Source organism: Hylobates moloch, unplaced genomic scaffold, assembly GCF_009828535.3.
Source record: "Hylobates moloch isolate HMO894 unplaced genomic scaffold, HMol_V3 SCAFFOLD_2, whole genome shotgun sequence".
Taxonomy (NCBI): Eukaryota; Metazoa; Chordata; class Mammalia; order Primates; family Hylobatidae; genus Hylobates; species Hylobates moloch.
In genome coordinates, this window is record NW_026652277.1 from 83,575,661 (window position 1) to 83,601,046 (window position 25,386).

The window sequence follows — 25,386 nt, forward strand, 5'->3', positions numbered from 1 at the left end:
TAGGCTGTCCATCTCACGGAAGAGAGGCAGTAGGAAAAATTCTGTCCCACCACCCACCACACACTGGGGAGGTGAGTACATTCATTATGACACCTTGTTCAGGCAAGAGGGAAGAATGAGGGAAAACATTCTAGAAGTTCTGTCAACCTATAACCATCCTAGTCATAAAGAACTGAACCAAATACAATAAAGCTGAAAAGTCACTGTTTCTATAGCGAATACTGTACTTTAATTCAGATTTAATTAACAAGTTCACAAGCTATTACTCTGAAACAAAAACTTTACTAAAGGAAAAAAAAGAACACATACAACCCAAAGACAATTTGATATTACTTTATTGAATACTATCACACACATAATATTTACAGATGTAATTAAACAGAATTTATAAGATTATCATGTGGAATATTTTTCAGTTAATCTGAAACTCTTAATGAAAATCATCAATACATGTGCGTTAAATACAATAATAGAATGTAGAACTTTTCAGCCAATATCATGATGGTTCACTTAATAAAAACTCTCTTTTCAAAAAGAGGTAAGTCAGACGAAATATTAAAAAAAATTCAGAAAAAATATTTCCATATCTAGTCATAATCTTCCAGCTTTTCTGTAAAATAAATTATAGACATTCTCAATTGCATACATGACTATTTTCTTTAATACCATATTTAACTTTTAGCATGTTGGAGTTGTTTTTCTTTTATCATATTTTCAGCATAGGTTTAAATGTTTTTCTTATGTTTCAAAAGGAATACATAATCTAAATTTAAAAGCACATCTGAATATTACTTTAAAAATAGCAACGAGGCACGTGGCCACCATCATTACCTTGGCTCTTTATTACAGCTGGTCCATGGAAGGGAACCACATGGACAACAAAAGTGAGGGAGTCCTCTAACCAGTTCTAAGTGTGATTTATTGTAGATGCCAGTTGCTTTCACAGACATTAAGAAGACATCAGAAATACAGCATCTACAACGGTATGTCTGAGAGAATACAGGCATCTGTGGGCTAATGGTCCTAACTTCCACCTGTAACAATATTCTTAGACTAGAACGGACAGAAAATGTAGGGATTATGGTAGCACAGTGACATATGAGGGAGAGTTAACTTCTCTATCAGCACAAATGTAAAGGCGTTTCACTCTGATTTTTGGTGAGCTAGATTTACTACCCATACACAGAAGTCAAGAATTCTAGCATTTCTAATCTTTAAAAAGTAGAGAATGTGCTATTATACAGAGTTTATTTTCCTTTGGAAAAAAATATGGTTCTTCAAAAGATATTACTATCATTTTTGGAAAAACTAGATATTAAAAGGTAAAGGATCTAATCATATCTACTCATTTTGAAACATTTCAAAATCAGTGTGTCAGTGATAGTAAATTCTATATTAAAACTCCGAAAAGCTGACTTAGTAATTTGTAATGTATTCATTTGGTTAGAATAACACCACTGAAGGGGCTGATAAGCATTACTTAGAAAATCATAATGAATAAATACGATTTATTACCCATTATGTAAAAAATATTCACGTGCTAAAAAAACTTCTGGAAATGGTAGTGGTGCTGGGTTTTGGGGTTTGTTTCTTTGTTTTCAAGTAACATTTTCCCTTATATACAATAAACAGATCTTTTGCTCAAGAAATCCATTTTTCAGATAATATATGGGCAAATTTCAGAATGTCATGAATTATGTAAATAACTGGAATGTAAATTAATGGTGCTTGAGGGGCCATTTTTAAATATAGAAAGTACGCCTATTCATGAACAGTTTAAGAAGTTGAAAAAACATATACAAAAATAAAGGTTGAAGTCGAAACAATGGTATAAAGCACACTTGCAATCTAAACCACGGTAGAGAGCATCTTCATCTAGTGATTGACTATTCAATGTTAACATATGCATGCATCTATTTTTTAGAAATCACATATACAGGCCAGGTGCGGTGGCTCACGCCTGTAATTCCAGCACTTTGGGAGGCCAAGGCGGGTGGACCACAAGGTCAAGAGATTGAGACCATCCTGGCCAACATGGTGAAACCCGTCTCTACTAAAAATATAAAAAATTAGCCAGGCATGTTTGTGCACACCTGTAGTCCCAACTACTTGGGAGACTGAGACAGGACAATCGCTTGAACCTGGGAGGCGGAGGTTGCCGTGAGCCAAGATCGCACCACTGCACTCCAGCCTGGTGACAGAGTGAGACTCCGTCTCAAAAAAAAAAAAAAAAAAATCACGTATACATATGCTAGATATGTTCCTATTAAATGTAAATATAGCCAGGTGCAGTGGCTCACGCCTGTAATCCCAGCACTTTGGGAGGCTGAGGCAGGTGGATCACTTGAAGTCAGGAGTTTGACATCAGCTAAGCCAACATAGTGAAACCCCACCTCCAATAAAAACACAAAAATTAGCTGGGCATGGTGGCGGGCGCCTGTAATCACAACTACTCAGCAGGCTGAGGCAGGAGAATCGCTTGAACTCGGGGGTAGCGGGGAGGTTGCAGTGAGCGGAGACTGCACCATTGCAGTCTAGCCTGGGCGACAGAGTGAGACTCCATCTCAGAACAACAACAACAAAAATGTAAATATACTACTATAAATTTGAATTTTCTAAAGCACATTATTTTCTTCTGAAAGTTGCCTTTTACCAAAATACAAAACACTGATGATTGCTGTGTCTTGGTTAACAGTACATTAATGTCAGGGGCACATAATAGCTTTCTCAAGATGCATACCTACCTATATGGTCAATAGTTGATCATTTTTCGAAGGGCATCATAACACTTCCATTTGTCTGGGATGTAGAATGGTTCAAAAATGTGAGGAAATGGTGTGTCATAACCACATACTCTTGATATAGGGGCCTCCAGGTTCAAAAAGCATTCCTCCTGCACACAGAATCAGGATGGTTAACTTCAAGAATTTTTTTTGTTCACAGAAATGAAATAGTGCAACTTAAAATATTTCACTCACTCAAAATACAATTGCATCTAAGGACATTAAAAATATTTAAGTATACTGTAATATGAAAAAAGCAGGTAACAGCATGGTAGCATGATCCCAGTTTTATTATGTGTTTTCATGTATGCACATGCATTTTATACCTGTATATATATATCTATCGTCTCAGCCAAACTGGGATGATATCAAATATGCTGTTCTATGAATATAAATGGAAAGAATTATAAAAATGCAACAAATCTTCACAGTAGTTAACTCTGCAGCATGAAATGGGCAATACTATATACTTTCTCATTTTCTGTTTTTCTCACATTTTATACAATGAACATGTATTACTTTCATAATAAATGTTCGTAATTCCTCCATGCCCCAGCCAGACGGAACTTCTATCAGTTAGTTGACTGTGTTCTCATCTTTCTCATAGTCTGGCTTTTGTAGATGCTGCTGGGTCTCTGGCCACTCACACCCCAAGTCCACAGTTCTTTGCCTGACTGATGTGTGTACAAATCTCAGGTTATTACCTCAGGAATCACTCCCGTTGGGAAGCCTTCCTTGACAGCACCTCCCCAGCCCTCCAGGGCAGATGAGGGAGGGGCTTCTGCTCTGAGCTCCCAAAGCACTGAACTCGGCATAATCCATTGTAGTTGCCCAGTTATCTGTCTTCCATGAGAGACTATGAGCCCCATGAGGCTAGAGATCTGGTTTAAACATGTAAAACCTCAACCACAGTAGAACACTGTAGAAAATTATTTTCAGGAGAAAAAAAATGTTACTCAAGTAAAATATTCAAATTTGAATTTATTTTGAAATAGGATCTCACTCTCTCGCCCAGGCTGAAGTGCAGTGGTGCCAACATGGCTCACTGCAACCTCGACCTTCCAGACTCAAGCAATCCTCCCACCTCAGACTACCAAGTAGCTGTGACCACTTGTGCGCATCACCGACGCCTTCCTTTGTTCCTTTTCTTTTTTTTCTTCCCTTCCCTTTCCTTCCTTCCTTCCCCTTTCTTCCTTTTTTTTTTTTTTTTTTTTTTTTTTTTTTTTTTTCAGAAATGGGGTCTTCTTATGTTGCCCAGGCTGGTCTCAAACTCCCAAACTCCTGGGCTCAAGTGATCCCCCCAGCCTCAGCCTCCCAAACTGCTAGGATTACAGGTGTGAGCCCCCAAGCCCGGACTGAAAATAAAATGTTTAAAGACTTAAAAAATTTAAAAGGGATATGTGATTAAACTATTCTAAGGAAAATAATATTACTTTTAACACTCACAGCTATTACTTAAAATAAAACCTAGGTATTTATTCATATGTTTACACATTGCCTTGCTTTATAAAGGACTTAAGGAGGTCAAATTTTTTTTACATATTATACTATGTTCACATTTTAATTAGAGCAAAATTTTTACATGAAGGAATCATGATACCTCATGCTTTATTCCTACCCTCTGTGTGATTTCTTCCAGTGACAAGTGTATTGGGGCAGAAAGAAAATGCAAACAGCACAAATTAACTCCAAAGAGAACCTATTGGACATTTACAGACCTCCCCTTGGCCCCAATAACTATCATGATTTACAATATCAAACACCAAATAAGTGTTGGTATTACCTAGCAACTGGAAATCTCCACGAACAACTTTAGGACTTTTAATACACACGGTTTAAAGAGCCACCTAAGAGATTCCACTCTAATAAGCTGAAAAGAGATGATAGACTGGGTGGATTGTTTCTTGTTTGCAACAAGTAATTTTAAAGGGCTTTAAATTGTCAATTTGGGATTAAGTCGCTTTTATTACTTCAGCTGACACAGGGCTGTTTTTCCATCTTCCCTGAATACTGAACTCTTCATAAATAAGCTATCCATGGAAAATTAAGGGCAAAATATTTTACTAAACGTCTTTGATTTTATACCTGTTATAAAATGACTGTTCTCTTGAACTAGTAACTTGGAAAGCTGGCCTACCACAAGAAGATCTGTTGGTATTTGTTAAAATCACTCCTTTCAGCATAATGACTAACATCATCAAACTGGATTTTTTTCAAATAGCAATGCTCCTAACTCCTCAAGAATGCAAGCATCACTCTTTCCAGGAATACATCTATATGTCTGCACGAGCATAGAAAAACATCTGCTGTGAAGACACACTTGAACTGTAAACAGTGGTTACCCTTTGAGGCTGGGAATGACAAAGAGGTGAGAGAAGACTCCACGTTGTGCTTTATAATATATTGTTTTGGTTTTTTGAAAACAGTATTATTTTTGTAATAAATGATGCTGAAATAAAGGAAAACAGTAAAGTGAATAATGATTTTCTTATATGAATAAACGTTCCTGTTTTATGTTACATAAATTTGTGATTTTACACATAGGGCTTCCTTAATTTGGAAGCGATTACTGTAAATTATGTAGCATTAAGTTGTTATAATACACCATTATAAGTATATAAAATGTAGAAATCATGGAAGATAATTCAAGGATATAGAAGAGAAGACTATGAATAGGGTATTCAGTTTTTTAAAGAATATATGCTAACTGACTGAAACAGCTTGAAATTCTCTTTACCAACAAAAGTATATTAAAGAGCCTTAAGTTATTTCTTCCACGAACTTCAGTTTACACTTATTTTTAAGCAGTTGGAAATAAGCCCCTTAGGTCAATTAAGCAGCTGTACTTACTTCTCACTGAATTGGTTCACATATAAATAATTTATGTGTGAGTATGTTTCTCTGCACCACCAAAACAGAACACCCTTGTTCAGCCTCAGTGTTTTCATGCAGAAGCTGTATACATGTACGTACGTACACACACACACACAGAAAAAAAATACCGAATCCCATTGGCAAGTCTGTAGATTAATGAAGACAAAGTATCTCTCCATTATAAATACATGACGCCATAACCATAGCAACCATGTGCACTGAATTGTCATGACAATTCAGATTAATCATATTCTTCTGTTCCATAACTTAAAAACCATATTTGATGATTTTTCATTCAGAAAAAGTAAGCCACATAAATTGGGAATTAAGTAATGGCATAGCCTACAGGGCTGTTGAGAGACTTACATGTATTATGCAGAATATAGGCTAGAAACGGGGAGTGTTCGCTTATGGTCTTTCTCCCTACACAGCTGTGTATGTAAGCTGGCTCAGTTCACGTGGAACAATGACAGATGTGGCTGTGAGGCTCCAAAGCAGATTATAGTGTAACATGTAACCAGAGGCAACAGACAGGCACCTAGAGAAACTTTTCTCTAGCTACTTGGGGTCTAAAGTTGCACCCAGGATTCAGTAAGAAGGACTGAAAATGAACCCCAAAACGATTTAGTACCGCCTACATATATTCTGTTGTCATATGTGCTTTCACATTGCCAGGTGCTTAAAGTAGCTATTTTTTCCAAAAGACGCATGTGAAATTTTAGAATATAGTATTTGAATTTACTTCTGAATATGCCTTTTTGCAACAGGAGAATTTTCATTCTAAATTATGTTAATACTAAACCAGGCATGGGCTAAATGAGTTATATTTTATCTCATTTAACCATTTTAACAAACCCATGAAGTCAGTATTATACTCCGTTTCACAGGTGAGGAAACCAAGATAAAGGAGGTTGCCCAAGATCAAATCACTACATACACAGCAAGTAAGATTCAAACCTGACTACAAAGCCCATTTTCTTAGTCACTCTTCTGCAAATTTTAAGACCCTACTACTGAGAATAGCAATGATAAGGGAAAAAAATGAATTAGGAATAAAGAAGAATGGTAATGTGGAAGGCAGGCTTGGATTATCAAGGTTTGACAACATAGCCTTGAGGGGCATATGAGTTAAGTTCAGTCTTAGAAGCCTCTTTCACATATAAAGAAAGGTGGAGGCTAAGGTATGTGAAGGAGCTGAAAACACAACCTTGATCATGAAGGTAATACACAGAGCAATGAACAGATGGTCCTGGGTACTGGGAACCTCCTAAGCCACACTAGATGATTCTAATAAGCATGACTCCAATTGTTTATATATTAGCCATCTGGATTGCTATGCACATTATAGCCAGAAAAGAAAGCAAACAATGTGAAATAACAATTCCAAATCATTAAAATCATAGACACAGGCAAAATATCTTCGTTTGACTATTTTCTGTAACAAAACGAAACAAATTTATCTTTTTGTTTTGTTTTATTTTTGGAAAACAAAGTATCTTGTTAAAATTAGGAAGGACAGAGAACCTTTAAATTTTCTAGCAGGTAAGAGAGGACAAGTACAAATTAAAAGAATAAGATCCATTATGGTTTTAAGTAAAATATATTTATGGGGCTTTTAAAAATTAAGAGTACGTCAATTTCCATGTTTTGATGAACGTAATATGTTACATATTACGTGTACATAAATACACATATATTAAGGTTTCCTTGGGATCTCTCAATATCTAACCCTATTTCTCCATTCAAGTTTTAAGTATGTCAATCCCTAATTCTCCTTGTCACAGTGTCACTGGAGTTATATCACTGAAATCTCTGTCTCAGACATTACATATCGTGGCTTCACTCACCCTCAACAATTTTTTTTTTTTATGGCAAGGTTTCATAATATAATTGATACAGCATGGAATTTGGAATTCTATCTGAAGGGATCTTTGTTCCATTGTGATTTAACCTCCCCGAGGTTTATATTGTTTATTCAACATCAAAATACAAGTATTACAATTCCCCATTATTGCATTTTCCTATTGTTTTATGACTATTGTTATCCTGCCTCTATGTCTACTTAGATTCTGCAGTAGCATATAAAAAGTACCTGGTTTCACGCCTGACATGTCATGGTGCTCAATAATTGCTAGATTTTACAAGTTAAAGGAATCCCATATTTATAATAAACACAAGATATTTTAAATAATAGAACAAATTATCATTAAAGACAAAATTCAGGTACACAGAACGGTCAAACCTGAAAAGTAGCATCCGTATAGCACAATGCATAAACAGCTAACATTTATTAAACACTTAACTAAGCCTAAAATGTGTAAGAAAATACCAAAAATACGTAAGGGCTGTATGAGGAAGGGGGTGGAGAGCGCTGCCAGAAAGCCTTAATGCACTCAGGCCTCTAGGAAAGGCAGTGTCCGGTGCTGCCCCCTGGTGGGGAGCAGGACGCCCAAACGCTAATTGCTGGTTCCGGGGGGGATGGAAATCCCTTCGCGCACACAAGGCGCCTATTTTCCCACTATAGAAAAGTGGCCTGTCAGTCAACTTCCGAAAAGTTGGAGTAAAAGAGCCCAATAGACAACTGGATGTAATGAACGTATACACACTTTAAAAAATAGAGTCAAGAATAAAGACCATCCAATATCATTTGCTGTGCTTTTAAAGCAATCATTTGCTTTTTGTTTTTTAATGCAAGACAATTCCAGGCTCAGATTTATTTCTAAGAACAATTTTGGAATAATTTTTACTCAGTTCTTCTGACGGAAAGTTGGCTACAGCCCATTGTGCAAGACTATATACCATCTTGAGTTGGAAAACTGTGAAGAAAAGTTCAAAGTGAGATCGGAAAATTAATAGGTCTTTTATATATGTTCCTACTTCTTATATAGCTGGTATAGACTGATAAATTTCCTTTCCTTTCATGCAAAACTATTAACTAATTTTTCTAAACATTTAATGGAAAGCCAAAAAAGCAGGACATTGTACTAAGAAGCATATCATAAGTCAAAACAGGCATACGTTTCCTGTAGGATTATCTGATAAATCAGGGTTTTATGTTGCTCCTTGGACCAATGAGAAACATCACTCCACAACTTAATTTCCAAGTAGCAACTCAGAAAATTAACATTTAAATTACTTTGCAAACAACAAGGTCCAGGTTATTTCATGTAATCATTATACTACCACAACACACTTAACTATGAGAATATATTTTATTTGGACAGGATTAAATTATAAATATAATGAATAAATATATATATAATATAAATTATAAATATAATGAGTATTGAACAGAACATACAGCGATCACGGAGCTATCATTTCTTCTCTAGGAAAAAAACATTAAGAAATAGTTTTAAATGCTGTGTGAATGTGCTTGCTTTTAAACCTAAATTGGAACACCATTTAGTCCTTAATTATTAAATTAATAAAACAGCAGATATTTTGCTTCTAAATGCAATTACCTTCTAGAGGTCATAATTAGTAGTATAAGAGTTAAACTCTAAGAATCTGAGAAAAACAAAACCGGCATTCTAAAATGATGTATAGTTGATACTTTTAAAGTCCGTGAACTCACAGATTTATATTTGTCCTAGTTATGTAAGGCTAGACATCACTCAGCTTCCAAATATTATCACAGAATATTTACTTTAAATTTGTTTTAAATCTGCCATGAACATTTGCCCATAGTCAAAACATGAGTTTTAGCAAATGAGAAAAAAATGATTCTGGTCTCTTGAATCACACTTTCTCAGCAAATGAGTCACAGAAACCTGTGAAGGCAGTACGCCAACAACTCCAAATTAATTTCATTACTGAATTAAATAAACAGAACTTTATGAATGTAAAATATTATTTTTCATTTAAGCTAATGCTTTAAACAATACATGTCATGTTTGAAAAATAAAGTTTAAAAATATATTAGTATGCACCAATTTTTCAAGAGCATGGATCTATGAAATTAATTATTTGGAAAGCAGAGTCCCTAACCTACCCCCAAACTAATAGGATGCTCCCCCAAATGTCAGAGGTATGCTTATTTTATTTTGTTAAGACCATGCACATGACATGCACAGAACAAACACTCATTGATATAAGGTCTCTCACTTTTAAAACACAGTTGAACCAATGAGTAAGACAGTAGATAATATAATTTCATCCAGATTTGTATAACACTTAAAACATTATTATCAAGCCTATTTCAACAATACTTCTATGTAAAATCATAATCTTGACTAAATTAAAATCTGAGCTCTCTACTACTTAACTTCACTGAACTATCTTCAATGTCTGCTGACTTAAAAAAAAAATCCATCTCTTCCTCCTTAATGCAAATCACTGGCAATTTGGTAAATTTGTTTTTTTTTTGTTTTGTTTTTTTTTTTTTTGCTAAGATTTCTTTCTGCTAGTTAAAGAATGGAACTGAATCCTAAATTAGGATTTTTATTTAAATTCAGATTCCATTTTTAAAGTGGATGCTTATTTTTTGAAGTTAGAAAGAAATGTTATTTCTGATCTAAATGGGTTTCCCTGGATACAACCTAGCTACCTAAAACAAAGTTGGAGAATGGTATTAACAAATTCTTAGAAATAATTGGTGGTTCAAATTCAACAGCTGTGTCAGAATAAAATCATACATTAATATAAAATTGTCAGAACCTCAATATATTACCTGTAGAAACTGAAGTAAATTTTAAAATCAAAATTTAACATTAAATCAATAATTTACGTATTAATTTAGAGATTATAACAATTATAAGAATATGAATTACTACTATTTTCTCAAAACTATAACTTTATAAATTTTGCTATTTTAAAATCAGAAATAAGTAACAACAAGGAAGTGACAACTCATTTCTGTAATTTATAATCTTATATAAAGTCACTTTTTTAAAAAGTACACTGTGCTTATTGTGGTCCAGAGACCATACTTAAATATTTTAAAATATTAACTCATTTCAATTTTTATAAAATCTAAATTAGCAATCATAAAGGTAAGAACTAGCACCTCATCTAAATCACTTTGTTTTTCCAGGTAAAATCTGTAAAAGCTTGGTTCTGCTTTCAAATTCTCCCCTGCATACAGTCTTGAACTATCACTCGAAGTTTCCTCACCATTTTCACCTGCAGAACACTGTGAGAAACAATGGCAAAAAAAAATTTTCTTCATTAAACCTCTCTGCAAAACATTCTGTTTATTTGCTGTAGTCAGCCTCTAAAGAGGTTTGAGGCTATAAATTTAAATTCTTTATGAGATACACTATGTGCAAGTTTTGACATTTAAAATGTACTGGGCTACCATGCTTTGTTAAAACACTTTACATTCAATAAAGAGGAAAAAAGGCAGTGCTCTCAAATTTCCACAGACGCTGAAGCTTCTCAAATTTTATAGTTCAAATTCTTCCTATAGAAGAAAGCACTGACGGCACCGTTTGAAAGTGGAATTTCCTTAGAATGTGGAAGCGTAATGATAAACATAAGCGACTTGCAGCACTGGGTCATCTCATGAACAAATCGCTCTCTGTAAGGTAGGAGTTCTGATCTGCTTGGCACCAATAAATGTAAAATACTCCTGAAAAGTGGCTTTTGATGATCATACAAAGCATTCAATTTTTCTTTTTTTTTTTTTTTTTTTTTTTTTTCCCCACAGAACTCTTCATCTAGCAGTCTACCACCACCAAATGGTGTTCTGAAGACAGAAATCAATCCTGGCTAAAGCAACCAGACAATTCCTTTGTCTCACGAAACAGAAAACATATTCTTTTAGAATTTGAAAGATTAGAGCTACATTAAGATTTCTCCTAAAACTTGTCACTGTCCCAATTTTGCAACCTGATTTTAAGTTTGAAGATTAATTACAAAACGAAACTACTAGAATAGAGTGATTTCTCTCTCTCTGGCACCATCTTTCTAAAAAGTATGAGAAGCCAGATAGTTTTTGAAAGGATTAAATTAGACAAAATAAAAAGTATATATATACATATAAAAAAGATGACTGAAATATTTGCTGTTTTACAAATTGTAATCTTTTGATAAAACACTGTTTTATTTTACTGCTTTTTCCCTTCTCTTTAAATATGCTAAATTTCTTTCAGTGTATGTTTAAAAGAATGCAAAGGACTTGCTAAACATAAAAAAGACAAGAAAAAGGGGGGGGGGGAATCTATTTTTATCTACACACTGCCAAAAGAGATGTACCAATGTTTTTACTAAAATTAAACTTTTTTTTTTTAATAGTTAACCTTGGGTGCCATAGCAACACAGCCTTTAAAGCTTAGTTTTGCTCAGTGAATAAATCAGACCAAGTCATTTTTCAGCAGTTTAATTCCAGTCACCAGATCACTGCAATTTTACTAATAAAGCACAGCAGAAATAAATGTCCTATACTATCATCAATTATTAGGGAAATGTAATCATAAATTTGTTAATTGAATCCCATTAGTAAATTTATCTTTGTACTCTCAAAGTTTAATAATTGAACAAATTAACAAAGCAAACAAGTTTCTGGCAGGAATATCTGACCTAACTAAGAAAAAATTGCTTGAAAATGCTCTATTATTTATGTGCAGATGATTTTTGCTAGCATGATGAGTTCAAACTATTCATTAAAACACATCTAGCAATTGTAATTATTGTTTGTATCCAATGGAAATAAAATTCAGAATTCAAAATATACTTTTCTACTATATTTACCCTATAGTTCAACTTTAAATTTGGTTAGTATTTTATACAAAGAAGCTTTTCAGATTGAATTTCTTAATTTGCATGCACACATTTTCACAGTGAAATTTCAAGAACTGGGAGACATTTCAGAATTAGGGGAAAAATACACACGCCTCCTTTTTTACTCCCATAATTGGGTAAATGGTGTGCTGATAAGATGAGCCCAGTTTTATACCTATTTTCACAAAGTACATATTACATGCTCAGTTTAGACAAATTTCTAATAAATCTGATAAAACCATTGATCCATTAATGAAGAGGTAGGTAGTGACTGGAATCTGGTTCTGGATACTTTCATAGATAAGTATAAAATATAAAATTAAAAATGCTCAGAGATACTATTTATTAATAAACCTAGGTAAACTAAATGTATATAGTTCATATAAAAAGCTATTAGTCACATATTTTGTTTAGATGAACCAGCGCATTTACTTAATAATTTTTATCTACTTACTTGGGGCTAAACTACATGAATTCAATCATGTCCCTCAATTAGGAATTAGAGGCTACCAGAGATACAGGAGTTTGTGTATTTGTCATACACCAAAGATAATGACTTATGTAAGCACCCATGGACACGCAAACAATTCCGTGCATAATTGGCACATCCCATCCTGGTGGAAATCCAGAGAAACAACATGGAGGCATATAGAAAAAAATGTTATTTGCCCATATGCCTGTTTTAAAAAAGGAATATGTGCATGTGTACAAAGAACAAAAAAACCCAGCTATTTAGTTACCCAGACTAAACAGTAACCACACAGATATTATTTAATTATAAATAAAAATAGCTATTTATATAGTCTCCTTTAATCCTTTCAACAACTTTATGTAGTAGTAAAGACAAGTAAGAAACTGAAGCTGGGAGAGGTTAAGTGAGGTGACCACTATCACACAGGTGTACAACATTTGTTGGTATATGTACCAAGTCTCCTGGTTAATTTTAGGTGCACTGCATAAGACTTTAGATTTAAGTTTTCATAAGAGTCTTGCTTGGATACAAGGGGAATTCTGTACTTAGTGCTATTATTGTACCTATGAAAAAGAAACTAGTGGAATTATCTGCATGTTTATGTCAAGTCCAGTAAAGATTTTAAAAACATTTATGAAAAGCTTAGCCATTTAATTCCTTTTTGGGGGAGCTAAGGGGTCGGTCATTGGGGAATACAGGATCTCTTTAATCAGTCACTGTAGGTTCCGTACAAATTTGTACTTTTTTTTTCTCCTTAGTGCTTGCTGGGAAGATGAGCAAATAAGAGGAAGGATGGACACGGGTGGAACTTTCTGATTAATTCCTAGCCGTTTGCCTGCATGCAGGGCATGAGCTGCCACTTGAGTTCTAAAACCGGTTTTGAATTGATTTGAACCTGATTCTGACTTGAGATTTGATGGTGAACCTATGGTAGGATGTAAGTTTGATGATTTTTTTTTTTTTTTTTTTACTATAAGGGTAAAAAAAATCATCAGAGTGCTTCATCAATAAATTAAACTTGTTCCCTCTCATTTATTTCCTTATTTATGGCTAGACAAATTTAGGTAACTAAGTAATTTGATTAAAATGTGACAACTTTTTGACAGATTAGAAAATATTTTACATAAACATAGTTTACAAGTTTTATCCTAGCCTTAACTTAAACTGAATTATAAAATTTAACCTCTCCTCTCAGTAAGTATTTTACAGCTATTTCCACAGTTAATTCAGTTTGTAGGACTCTAATACTAAAGAACAAACTTCAGGAGTATTTAAAGAAATGTCTCTTGACTATAAAATTAAATTCATTTTTTTTTTTGCAATTAAAGCAACACATACTAGAACAAGCCACTGCAATTAAATTAACCTTAAAATGTAAATACAACTGCAGTATAGGATCTCACTGTCTCAGACTGCACTCTCCAGCTTCCAGTGGTGGTTATTGGCACAGCCCTCACGGCTGGCACTGGGGTGTTTATTAAAGAGCTGTGGGCTCTCATGAGAGGCGTAAAGCTAGTCGTACACACATAAGCGCCATGGCACATGCAGATGGATCAATCCCCTTGCACAGGTCTCAGTTGTCTGAGACAAGCATTTCAGTCATCCCTGCAAAGCATCGCTTTTAAAAACTCTTTAAAAAATTATATATGCATATAATACATCTGGGTTTATGGTGCATTAAATTTCATCATTTTCAATTCCTAGTCCCCCCCAAATGAGCATGCTTACAATTGACATAACAAATAACCAACCCCCAAGGATTTTCTTTAGGTTTCTTCAAATGCTAATTATGTAGCAAATCTAATTAAGCTCAAGTGAATCACTTCAGCAGTAGGTACTTCAGTTACTTCATAACTGCCAAAAGGGATGAGAAGTGTCTATTCTCCCTCCAAAGCAGTCATGCTGTGTGCCAAACTGATAACCGTTAAACACAGCTGCAGAGCAATGTGCAGTTTTGGTCTTGTAAATACAGTGTTCACACATCAACCTGCGCTGTGAGCGATGTAGAATTCAGAACAACCGACTGCAGACTGGCTCTAGTTACATGAGTATTATGGATGAGTGCTGTTTCGCCCAGCACAGCTTGAGCAGATTTTGATGGGCTATGAGAGTTCCCTCCACCTAAGAATATATATTGAAACTCTAAAAACCCCAAATATCGATAAATTTATTGGACCATCATCTGGTCGAAGTGGTTTGCTTTTAAGCTCCATAGCTCACAAGAATAAAAGTATAAAGGTCATTTTGTGTGTTTGAGAACACACTTATGGAATGGTTAACACAAAAATCTATTATTTAATGTCATCCCTGAAGAAATATATGCTGTCTTTATTATAAATGTTTTTCCTTTAATTACAGTAGGTAAAAGTGCAAAACGAACCTATAAGCAAATCTAAGCTAAAATAAACTCTTTTTATTTTAGAAACTCAATTCCCATGGAAGGAAATCCTTTTCAGAGGGGCTCTCTCCACTGGGTGGGTTGCCGGATGCTTAAGGCCATGACTGCATTCCCTCCAGAGGCTGTTAGATCACTATGGCAACTAACTTTTCCCTATCAATAAGCAAGAGCTACGAACACTAACATTCTGAAAAAGCCATTTCCTTTTCTGTGGCATTAACAATATAACCTAGTTTCAAGATAGAAATATACCTCTTTTTGTGCAAAACGATTATCTTTGCTGATAATTACTAGAATTCAGCTTTGCAAATAAATGCAAAAATAGCAAAATCAGCCATTGTACTTCAGTTTCAAAACAAGGTAAAATTTGTGACGTAGTAATCTAAGGATGGTACAGCTAAAGTGGGTTGGGTGTGTGGGTCTGGGCAGAAAAAAAATTGGGTATTTCAGGAGCAAATGGCATACGAGAAGGAAAACTGACAAGAAAACAACACATGCTTCCATGTGGCTCTTGGAGTTTCTTCAAAGAAGCATACATTTCAACAGTTATATTTCATACCTGTAGTTCTTTCTAGATATCTAATTCTTACTGTGTAGGGTAACAAATAAATTGACATTTTCCAAATTAAATACATATCCTTCCTATTTAGGGAGGTATTTGCCAGCTTTGTCTTCACTGGTTCGAGTATCAACAGCTAAATCTCTTAAGTGGTGTCTCATTTTAGGTATGCAAAAACATCACCAAGTATTACGTACACAGATTTACAAGCCCAAATGGATCAGAGGTACAATGACTGACATGGAGCAGGCATCAGTAAATATTTGTGAATGCATAAATATAGATTAAACAAAAAATTCCAGTTTGTATTTCTATTCTGTTTCATCCTGGAGTATTAATGACCTTTGTTACTGATGAGGCCAAATATATATATATGTCAGCAAGACAGGAAGTAGGGTGTGGATGCTTTTACTTCTTAGCAATTCCTGAACCTTCAACTCATCCACTAGATGCCACACTGGTGCCATTTTGATCATGTCCCTTTCCTAGATAAAAGGTTTTCCTGGTTCCCCAAAGTTTATTCTTTATCCCTATTTTCTCCACAAAGCCCAGTAAAGACATGCACATGCGTACCTTCATACCAAAGCTTTTTTTTTTTTTATAAGATCACCTTGACACAAGCCTCTCTCTTCTCAAACCCTCGTTTTCCTACACCCTGCTACCTTCACACACTCCACTTTTCAAAGTCAGCTCAAATGCCCTTCCCCAGGAACCTTTAGGATGTTGATACTGATCTTTTTAAAAATGCATTCATGTTTCAATCACTTATTAATATGTGAGTGTCCACTACGTCTCTGTCCTCATAGAGTTTTATGTTTTAGTGGGGGGAAGGTGTTTGAGGAGTGCTAAAAAGGAAGTAAGTAAGGGGTCTGTGATAGAGACTAACAGGGAGCTCTGAGTTGCATAGTATGCTCAGGAAAGGGCTTTGTAAGGTGGTGTCATTTGAGAAGGAGAAACCAGATCTGCAAAGAACCCAGAAGAAGCACTCCTGCCAGGTCACACAGCAAGTACAAAGCTAGGAATGCAGAAAGGAGCCTGGTGAGATCCAGTTATTGAGAGAAGGCCTATGAAAGGGCAGCACTAACACAGGGAGGAGGGGGAGACACCCAAAGAGGGACAATGGAGCAGTAGGAAGAAGGGGACAACCAGATACAACCAGAGCATCTGATGGCCAGTTGACCAGCCCTGGCAGGAAGACAGTAACAGATGGTCTTGATACTTTACATGGCTATATTTTATAGAATATATACAAGAGTAGCTAGGGAGCATTACAAGACTCTCCACGTAACCTCTCAGGGTTCATTTATAGGATACCCAGAGTAAATATTTTTGCTGGTAATCTAAGTGAGACACAATACAGTGAGTGGTAAGTCAAACACACTATCAATATGAGCAGATCCTATGTTTTCGTAATTTCATGAAAATTATTTTATTCAGTAAAAAAGTTCTTAAGGAGCAATACTAAAACGCCCATTTCTCAGAAACTTAGAAAAATTAAAATAGGGGATTTTAGAATTGAAAGTAGTCACTGTAGTTTGTAAGTAATCGGAATCCTTTCTTGGCTACTATTCAAATATTTTTTCTCTTCTAGTAATCTAATATATTTATTACCATATCTAGTGCCTTAAAGATATCAATTTCCCATTTATTCACACTACTGGCTTCCACTCCCTATTTCTTACCTCTTTCAGTATTTTTTAAATGATTATGTATTGTAAAGAAAAAGGCTCAAAATTGAGTAACCTAGCAACACGCACAAAGATTGTATTTTTATAAATGTTATCTATTGTTCCTTTGGCAAGGAGTAGGAATCTACCGTGGAGAGAAACAGATTTTCATCTGCTTTATCTAGGGGCAGTAAAGGAAAACCTTTCTCCCTCATTGACATTCTCTCTGTGTTTTCAGTCACCAAGGCTATTAAAATACAGCAAATTCTGAGCTAGTACCATAAGAATTTTGCTACCTAGCAACTTGGGGTAATTGCAAGTTAGTCTAAAAATGAAGGCAAAGTAAAATTAGAGTTTTCTATATACCCAATTATACAACATTCAGGAGGGTATATTTGTTTTCCCTTAAATTCTGATTTATGAGATTTCTGATTGTTTGAAAATTCTACTATGTCGCCTCTAGATATGCACTGATCTCTTATAAAGTATAAGTTAATTCCAATCAGCTATCTTTTTATGTTGTGAAAAATGTTCCCTTTGGGAAAAACTAAAGAATGACAAAACATCTCAACTTCTTTGGGTTTAGGGCTAATACTGTATTAGAAAGGAGACGAGAGTCCTTGTCTTGAATCTGTTATCGACTAGGTGAGTGACAAGACAGTGTGGCTCTCCCTTTTCCACTCAGTCAGCCACACTGCCAGTGTACACTGATCAGCATGATAACAAAGAAAATCAAACTCCAGTAGCTAAAAGAGTAAATGCCCTTCCTGAATCCTTTTAATAGAATATATCGTAGCATACAATGTCTGGCACAAAGCAGGCATTCAACAAATCCAAGTTTACCTGCAAAATCTAGTTTTCCCTTATCTTAATATCTCTCAGGCTGGGAGAATGAGAAGGGCTTGAAAGTCCTTAGTCCCTCAATAGTGGTAACGAAACATAGTCTGAACAAAAATAACTTCAGCCCTTAGTTCTTGACCAAGCTCAACTCAGATGGTCATCAGGTGACCATTTTAACACTAAAAGGCAGACAAAAAGAACAGAACATAGAGATGGTCACAGAGCAAAAATGAAAGGAAGGAAGGAAGGAAGGAAGGAAGGAAGGAAGGAAGGAAGGAAAGAAGGGAGGGAGGGGAGAAGAGGGGAGAAGAGGGGAGGGGAAAGGGGGAGGGAAAAAAGAGAAAGGAAGACATTAAGAAAAACCAAGGACCTTATGAAATCATTAAACACTTTTTTAAGAGGCATTATTCTGAATAAATGCTGAAGGGGGCTAACTTCATAGTAGCGAGATCACAAAGTACATAAAAGCTGGCCATATTGGTATAATCTTACCACCATAAACAAAATGGGTGGGGAAAGACATCCTGAAAGAGAAGTATGAGAATTCCTCAAATACGAGGTGCAGAGAGGGTAGAGAAAACACTATTTATTTTGTAATAAAAACCTAAAAAGTTAGACGAACTCTTTCATGGTGAAATGCAAAAGATTATAAATTTCCTGAGACCTTCCCAGCCCTGTGGGATTGTGAGTCAATTAAACCTCTTTCCTTTATAAATTACCCAGTCTCAGGTATGTTGTTATAGCTTAAGTTGGGGACTGTATTAGTTGTGAGAATGAACTAATACAGTCCCCAACTTAAGAAATGTTCGACTTAAAAATTTTTTGATTTTACAGTGGTGCAAAAGCAAAATGTATTCAGTAGAAACCGTACTTTACTGATACAACCATTCTGTTTTTCACTTCCAGTATTCAATAAGTTACATGAAGTATTCAACACTTCATTATAAAATAGGCTTTGTGTTAGATGATTTTGCCCAACTATAGGCTAATGACCACATGTAAAGTATACAAGGCTAAGTTACAGGTTAGGTGTATTAAATGTATTTTTGACCTACGATACTTTCAATAATGAGTCTACTGGAAGGTAACCCCATCATAAGTTGGGGAGCATCTGTACTGTTTTTGCAACTTCCTGAAGGCTTATACTTATGTCGAACTTAAAAAAATTTTTTTTAAAACATAGGCACAGGTTAAAAAGAGTATCTTGCTAATCTGAATCTTACCATAACGAAGAAGGCATATATATGAGAAGGTAGAAAGGCTGGAAATTGGAGTCAAGCAATAAACAAGGCTCTCATCCAGTCTGTCAGTAAGCATCTGTGTGACTCTGGGCAAGTTACTTACTCTTCTTCTTTTTTTTTTTTCTTTTGAGACTGAGTCTCGCTCTGTTGCCCAAGCTGGAGTCCAGTGGTGCGATCTCAGCTCATGGCAACCTCTGCCTCCTGGATTTAAGCGATTCTCTGGGATTACAGACACAAGCCACAATGCCCCGCTAACTTTTGTATTTTTAGTAGAGATGGAGTTTCACCATATTGCCCAGGCTGGTCTTGAACTACTGACCTCAAGTAATCTACCTACCTCGCCCTCCCAAAGTGCTGGGATTACAGGTGTGAGCCACTGTGTCTGGCCAAGTAACTTACTCTTCTGAGTCTGTTTTTCTCTTTTGTAGAAAGGGTAGTCCTATCCTACAAGTTTCTAAAAATTGGATGTGTTAATTTTAGTGAAATCCAGTACATGCTTGGCATACAGTGGATCTTGAAAGAAAAATCAGTTTTCTTGCTCCTATAACCTATACTATACTATGGTGAAACAAAGTGAGAGACAGACATAAAACAGAATTTCATAGGTCAACAATAAAGGTCTCAAATGCCAAATCTAAGTGATGCCTCAGCCCAGAGGACTACACAGAAACTCTCCAAGATACAGGACTTCTTTCATTCATCAAACAGTAGCATTCAGGCTCTGCTATAGTAACCTTATGGCCGAGACTCTTTCTTGAAAAATGTATCCCCACATCTTTAAAAATAACTTTTTATTTTGAGGTATTTTAAAATTTAGATAAAAACTATGAAAATAGTACACAGTTTTCCCATATATCCCACAACCAGTTTCCACCATTGTTAATATTATTAACATCCTACACTAGTATAGTGTATTTGTCACAATTAATGAACCGGTATTGACACATTGACTAAAGCCCAACCTGTATTCAGATTTCCTCAGTTTTGCCCTAATGTCCTTTTTCCACTCTGGGATCCCATCCAGAATCCAAATTACATTCAGTCCTCTTGTTTCCTTAGTATCCCTTGGCTGCGACAGTTTCTCAGACTTTTGTTGTTTTTTGATGACTTAGACAGTTTTGAGGAGTACTGGACATACATTCTGTAGAATATCCCTCAATTGAAATTTGTCTGGTGTTTCTCTCATGACTGAACTGGGGTTATGAGATTTTTGCTCATGTGTTTTTAATCCCAAACTTTAATCCCAAATTGAACAGAAGTAATTGAAGTTTGACAATTTAAACTTCCAAAACTAGCAACAGGTTTTCTGCTCACTGTCTAGTTGAGAAATTGCTTTGAGATACCAAATCATTTCTTAAGATCACCACCATCAAATGTAAGATTAACTCAAACGTGTCATTTACATTGTACACAAAACAGTCCTAAAATCAATAGCTAAGGGCTTTATCTTAAACAGTTTTTAGACTGTTAACTATTTTATTTCAACTACAAATGTCATTTTGCAGGAGGCTTTGAGAGTCATTTAAAACTCTTACTGGCATTTGTTCCATTTTTCAGACAGATTGCAGGGTCTTAAATGACATACCTAGCAATTACATTTTTCTATAAAATAGTAACCAGAAAAGGTAAAGCCACACATTTGCCTGATAATCTCCAGAAATGTAATTACAGAAGTCCTAGATTCTGTCACAACATCAACAATGTGAAGTAATGATTTTTTCAAAAAAGGATCAGTCAGTAAGATGTGCTACAGATTGCTATATGCTACAGTGTTTAAGTTAATAAACCATGTTTGATCTAGTAAATTATTTGACGTTATATTATATTCTAAAATCCCACAGATGTTTTTTTCTCTGACATATTTGATGCTCAGAAAAACATCAGTACTATGTAGTACTTTCTATATGTTATTCAAAACTGTCCCCATACAAGACCACTCATAATTAGCACATGTAAAATAATTAATTGCACTGAATCACTGTGACTTTTACATATATAGTGGGTAGTATTGGCTGTCTACCAGCATCCTTTCCCATCTTCCTATGTACTTTCTTGATTGACTTCACAAATGAGCATATTCCATTCCCCCAACCTCAGTTACTAGTTGAAATACGACCTTAATGGTCTAATCAGGGTGAATTAAGAACTCTTGCTGAGAACTGCTGGAGCCATATAGCCACCATGAGGGAAGTTAACTTTGAGATGCTCTGTCATCCAGTTTAAGAAAGAAAAGGACGAGGTAACCACTAGCAGAGGGAGCAGGATAGCAGTATTGTAGACAGAGGCTGGGGAGAGAAGAGAGAAGGGGGAGGGTAGTGAGAAAGGGAAAGGTGTATCAAAATGAGGAAGTTTTACCAAATGCATGTTCATCTCTAGTTCCTAAATTGCTGATACACACCGCCCTAGGGGAGTAGCTGAGACTCACTACTGTATATGCTAATGTATATATGCTAGAATGTTCTTTCTGATGTATGTTGTGTTTCCTGCTAATTCCTTGAGTTACAGTCCCATCTCTTTTCTGCCTTTCACTACCAAAACCTATCAAAATAAGTCTACATTTCCTGTCCTGATTTCTTCCTCTCCCTCTCATTCCTACCTAATCAGGCCATACAACACTGTCCTACAGTAGCTCTCATACTTAGCTGCCCATTAAGATCACCTGAAGGGCTTTAAAAACAGATGCCTAGGTCCCACCTACAGAAAGTCTGATTTAATTATTCTTGGGTATCGTCACGGTATCAGAATTTTAAATGCTGGGAAATCGTAATGGATAACCAGGACTGAGAACCAGCTCACTGCTGAATAGCTATTATAAACGACCTCTGAATGACTTAATTCAGTGATTTTTTTCTGAGCTGTCTCTACTGTAAGATGAAAGGGTGGGGGAAAGTCACCATATATAAAAAATAATTTTGGGCTGGGCATGGTGGCTCACGCCTGTAATCCCAGCACTTTGGGAGGCCGAGGCAGGTGGATCACGAGGTCAGGAGATCAAGACCACCCTGGCTAACACGGTGAAACCCCGTCTCTACTAAAAATACAAAAAAATTAGCCGGCCGTAGTAGCGGGCGCCTGTAGTCCCAGCTACTGAGGAGGCTGAAGCAGGAGAATGGGGTGAACCTGGGAGGCGGAGCTTGCAGTGAGCCGAGATCACGCCACTGCACTCCAGCCTGGGCAACAGAGCAAGATTCTGTCTCAAATAATAATAATTTTGCTTTTTCTCACTAATAATTCCATAAGGTTGGAAAAATTGAAAAGGAGCAGCACAGTGTGAAGAAAAGAGCTCTAGGAATATGAAAGTGAGTTATGAGGGCAAAAGTGTGAGCATTCCAAAAGAAATACTGGATGAGAAAGTGTATGTTAGGGAAATACTGAAGGGGAAAGAGTTAGAAATCACCGTATGAAAAACTGGCCAACATACAAATTCCTCTCTACTGTAGAACAGTTTGAATTGGTCTATACACTAGAATGTAAGCCCATTTACTAAACACTGATTAAGAAAAGATCTTTAAGGGGTTTTTAGTGTCTTAAAATTCATGTATGTTGGGAGGCGATATCTATGTATTAAAAGAAAATATAAGCTCACAATTTATCACTTTTCTGTGCAGTTACAGAAACAAAAGTGATAATTAAAAAAACAAAAGTCAATTTGTACTATGCGTTCACAAACAACACAATACTTCAAAAGGCATTAATAGCAGAAAACAAATGAAGAAAGTGGGTTTGTGTAACCAAACACAAAAATATATTATTACAAACAGACAGCTAACACCTATGGAGCATACAAGATGCTGGTATTAAGCATGTGACATTATCTCATTAATTATCATGAGCCCTATGAGAGGGATGAACCTTCATCATCCCCTTCAGAGATGAGGAAACTGAGGTTCGGAAAGGTAAGTGACTAGTCCAGTTATGCACTTTGCATATGGCAAAACGGTATTTGAAATCAGCTCTGTCCAATTCCATAGCATGAGCTCTTAACTGTTATGCCCCACTTTTATAAATTACAATTGATTCATCAAGATTAGTTAAAAATTTTTAAACCCACAGGCATTCTCTGCTGTATTCAAAAAAAAAAAAGAAGAATCATTAGGAGAAGTAACAGAGAACATTTGGGGTAATTATAAAACAGCAAGAACAGAATGCAAAAGTTAGTTTAACATAAGATGTAAAATCCAGAGTCAGTCACTCTGGGGATTCTCCATAAATGTTTATTGGTGATGATGGAGGAATTAAAATTTTATATTATTCTTGATGCATGCTATTTTTGCAACTTTAAAGGCCTTCTTTTGTGAGTATACTTCCCATTCATTTTGCTTTTCATTTACACACAACTGTAGGTCACTAAGCCAAAGTCTCCTCCTAAGTCAAGTCTCTCCTAAGTAAAGATGGCTAAGGGGGTCCCAATTTCTAATAAATCCACTTCAGAAAACACACATCTGCTGGGTGTGGGGGCTCACGCCTGTAATCCCAGCACTTTGGGAGGCCGAGGCGGGTGGATCACGAGGTCAGGAGTTCGAGACCAGCCTGACCAACATGGTGAAACCCTGTCTCTACTAAAAATACAAAAATTAGCCAGGCGTGGTGGTGCGCGCCTGTAATCCCAGCTACTCGGGAGGCTGAGGCAGGAGAATCGCTTGAACCTGGGAGGCAGAGGTTGCAGTGAGCCGAGATTGTGCCATTGTACTCCAGCCTGGGCAACAGAGCAAGACTCTGTCTCAAAAAAAAAAAAAAAGAAAGAAAACGCGTATGTCTAAGAGAGAATGTGTGAGAAGCTGGCTTCCATGGACCTGATGAATGGTACCATTACAGTAAAGAAAAGAGCAATGATGGCAGTATTCTGCATAAGTACATACCTTTTAGTTGTTAAGTAATATACATATAAATGCTTTATACAGTGAAGACCCAAATAGGAGCATCCCTCCTCTTAAATGAATGCTCCTTGGAGCAAGTACCATATTCTATTAATCATTGCTTCTCTTGTGCTCAGAAAAGGCAGTAGATTCCACGTAAGTATCTTCTGAGCTTACTTAATATTAAATACTACAATACATATATGAAGTCGGAAAACACATTTGATTTCATGATGGTATTTTTCCATCAATTGCAGGTGCAATTGTTTACATTTTACAAAATGTAATTGGAAGTAGAAAATAATGGAAAGACAGAAAAGATTCATTTTATGTTTTGATTACTATTCAATATTTTATAGTTCCCAAGGATATTAGACATTAGTTTTCTGTTTCATATTAGTTGGGATACACTTAAAACTATTTTTCATTTAAGGGATTTAAAAAATTCCTGTTTTAAACTTTAGGCAAAGTTCAAGTCTGGAAGTTTCAGTGGATTCATGACAAATAAGTTATGGGCATGTTAATAAAAAATATAAACAGGTGTATGTTTAAAAGGACCACTAAGAATTGAACATAGGGCCTTTATCAGCCTCACACATGAGGAATCCAACACCACCCTCATGACCGCATGATGGCAACTTGTCAGTGTCCATGTGAATTACATTACCACAACAATTCCACAGCAGTCCTGTTCAGAAAATCCACCTGGACGAGGGATAGGACTACAGAAACGTGGTTTTCCACTACAGGTTATTCAGTAGAATTGAGGAAAGATCCCAAGTTATGAGTCAGGAGATACAAGATATTCTGTTCTCTAGATCTCTTCCCATCCAGATACTTAAGGATGGAAAATGTGTACTGCTCCTAACCACTACTGATATTCTGCACCCAAGGCAGACACCACTAATTATAGCATCCTTCTCAACACACATTCTAGGAAGCACCTCCCAAGAGTGACAACAGCTTCATGGGG

The 25,386-nt window shown here is 35.8% G+C and overlaps 1 protein-coding gene across 2 annotated transcripts in view; it reads right to left on the bottom strand.

Moving 5' to 3' along the window:
* Positions 1–317: 317 nt before the first annotated feature.
* Positions 318–25,386, bottom strand: part of BCKDHB (branched chain keto acid dehydrogenase E1 subunit beta) — a 245,549-nt gene continuing 220,480 nt past the window's right edge. Inside the window, exons 10-11 of one of the 2 annotated variants that reach the window (XM_032152583.2) lie at positions 2,745–2,893; positions 318–610 (exon numbers count right to left, since the gene is read on the bottom strand). In XM_032152583.2, the coding sequence (XP_032008474.1) occupies positions 2,753–2,893 (141 nt within the window). In that variant the 3' untranslated portion in view covers positions 318–610; positions 2,745–2,752. Of the gene's footprint in view, positions 2,894–25,386 lie in introns of both variants that reach the window. The other variant, XM_032152578.2, reaches the window with a different exon arrangement.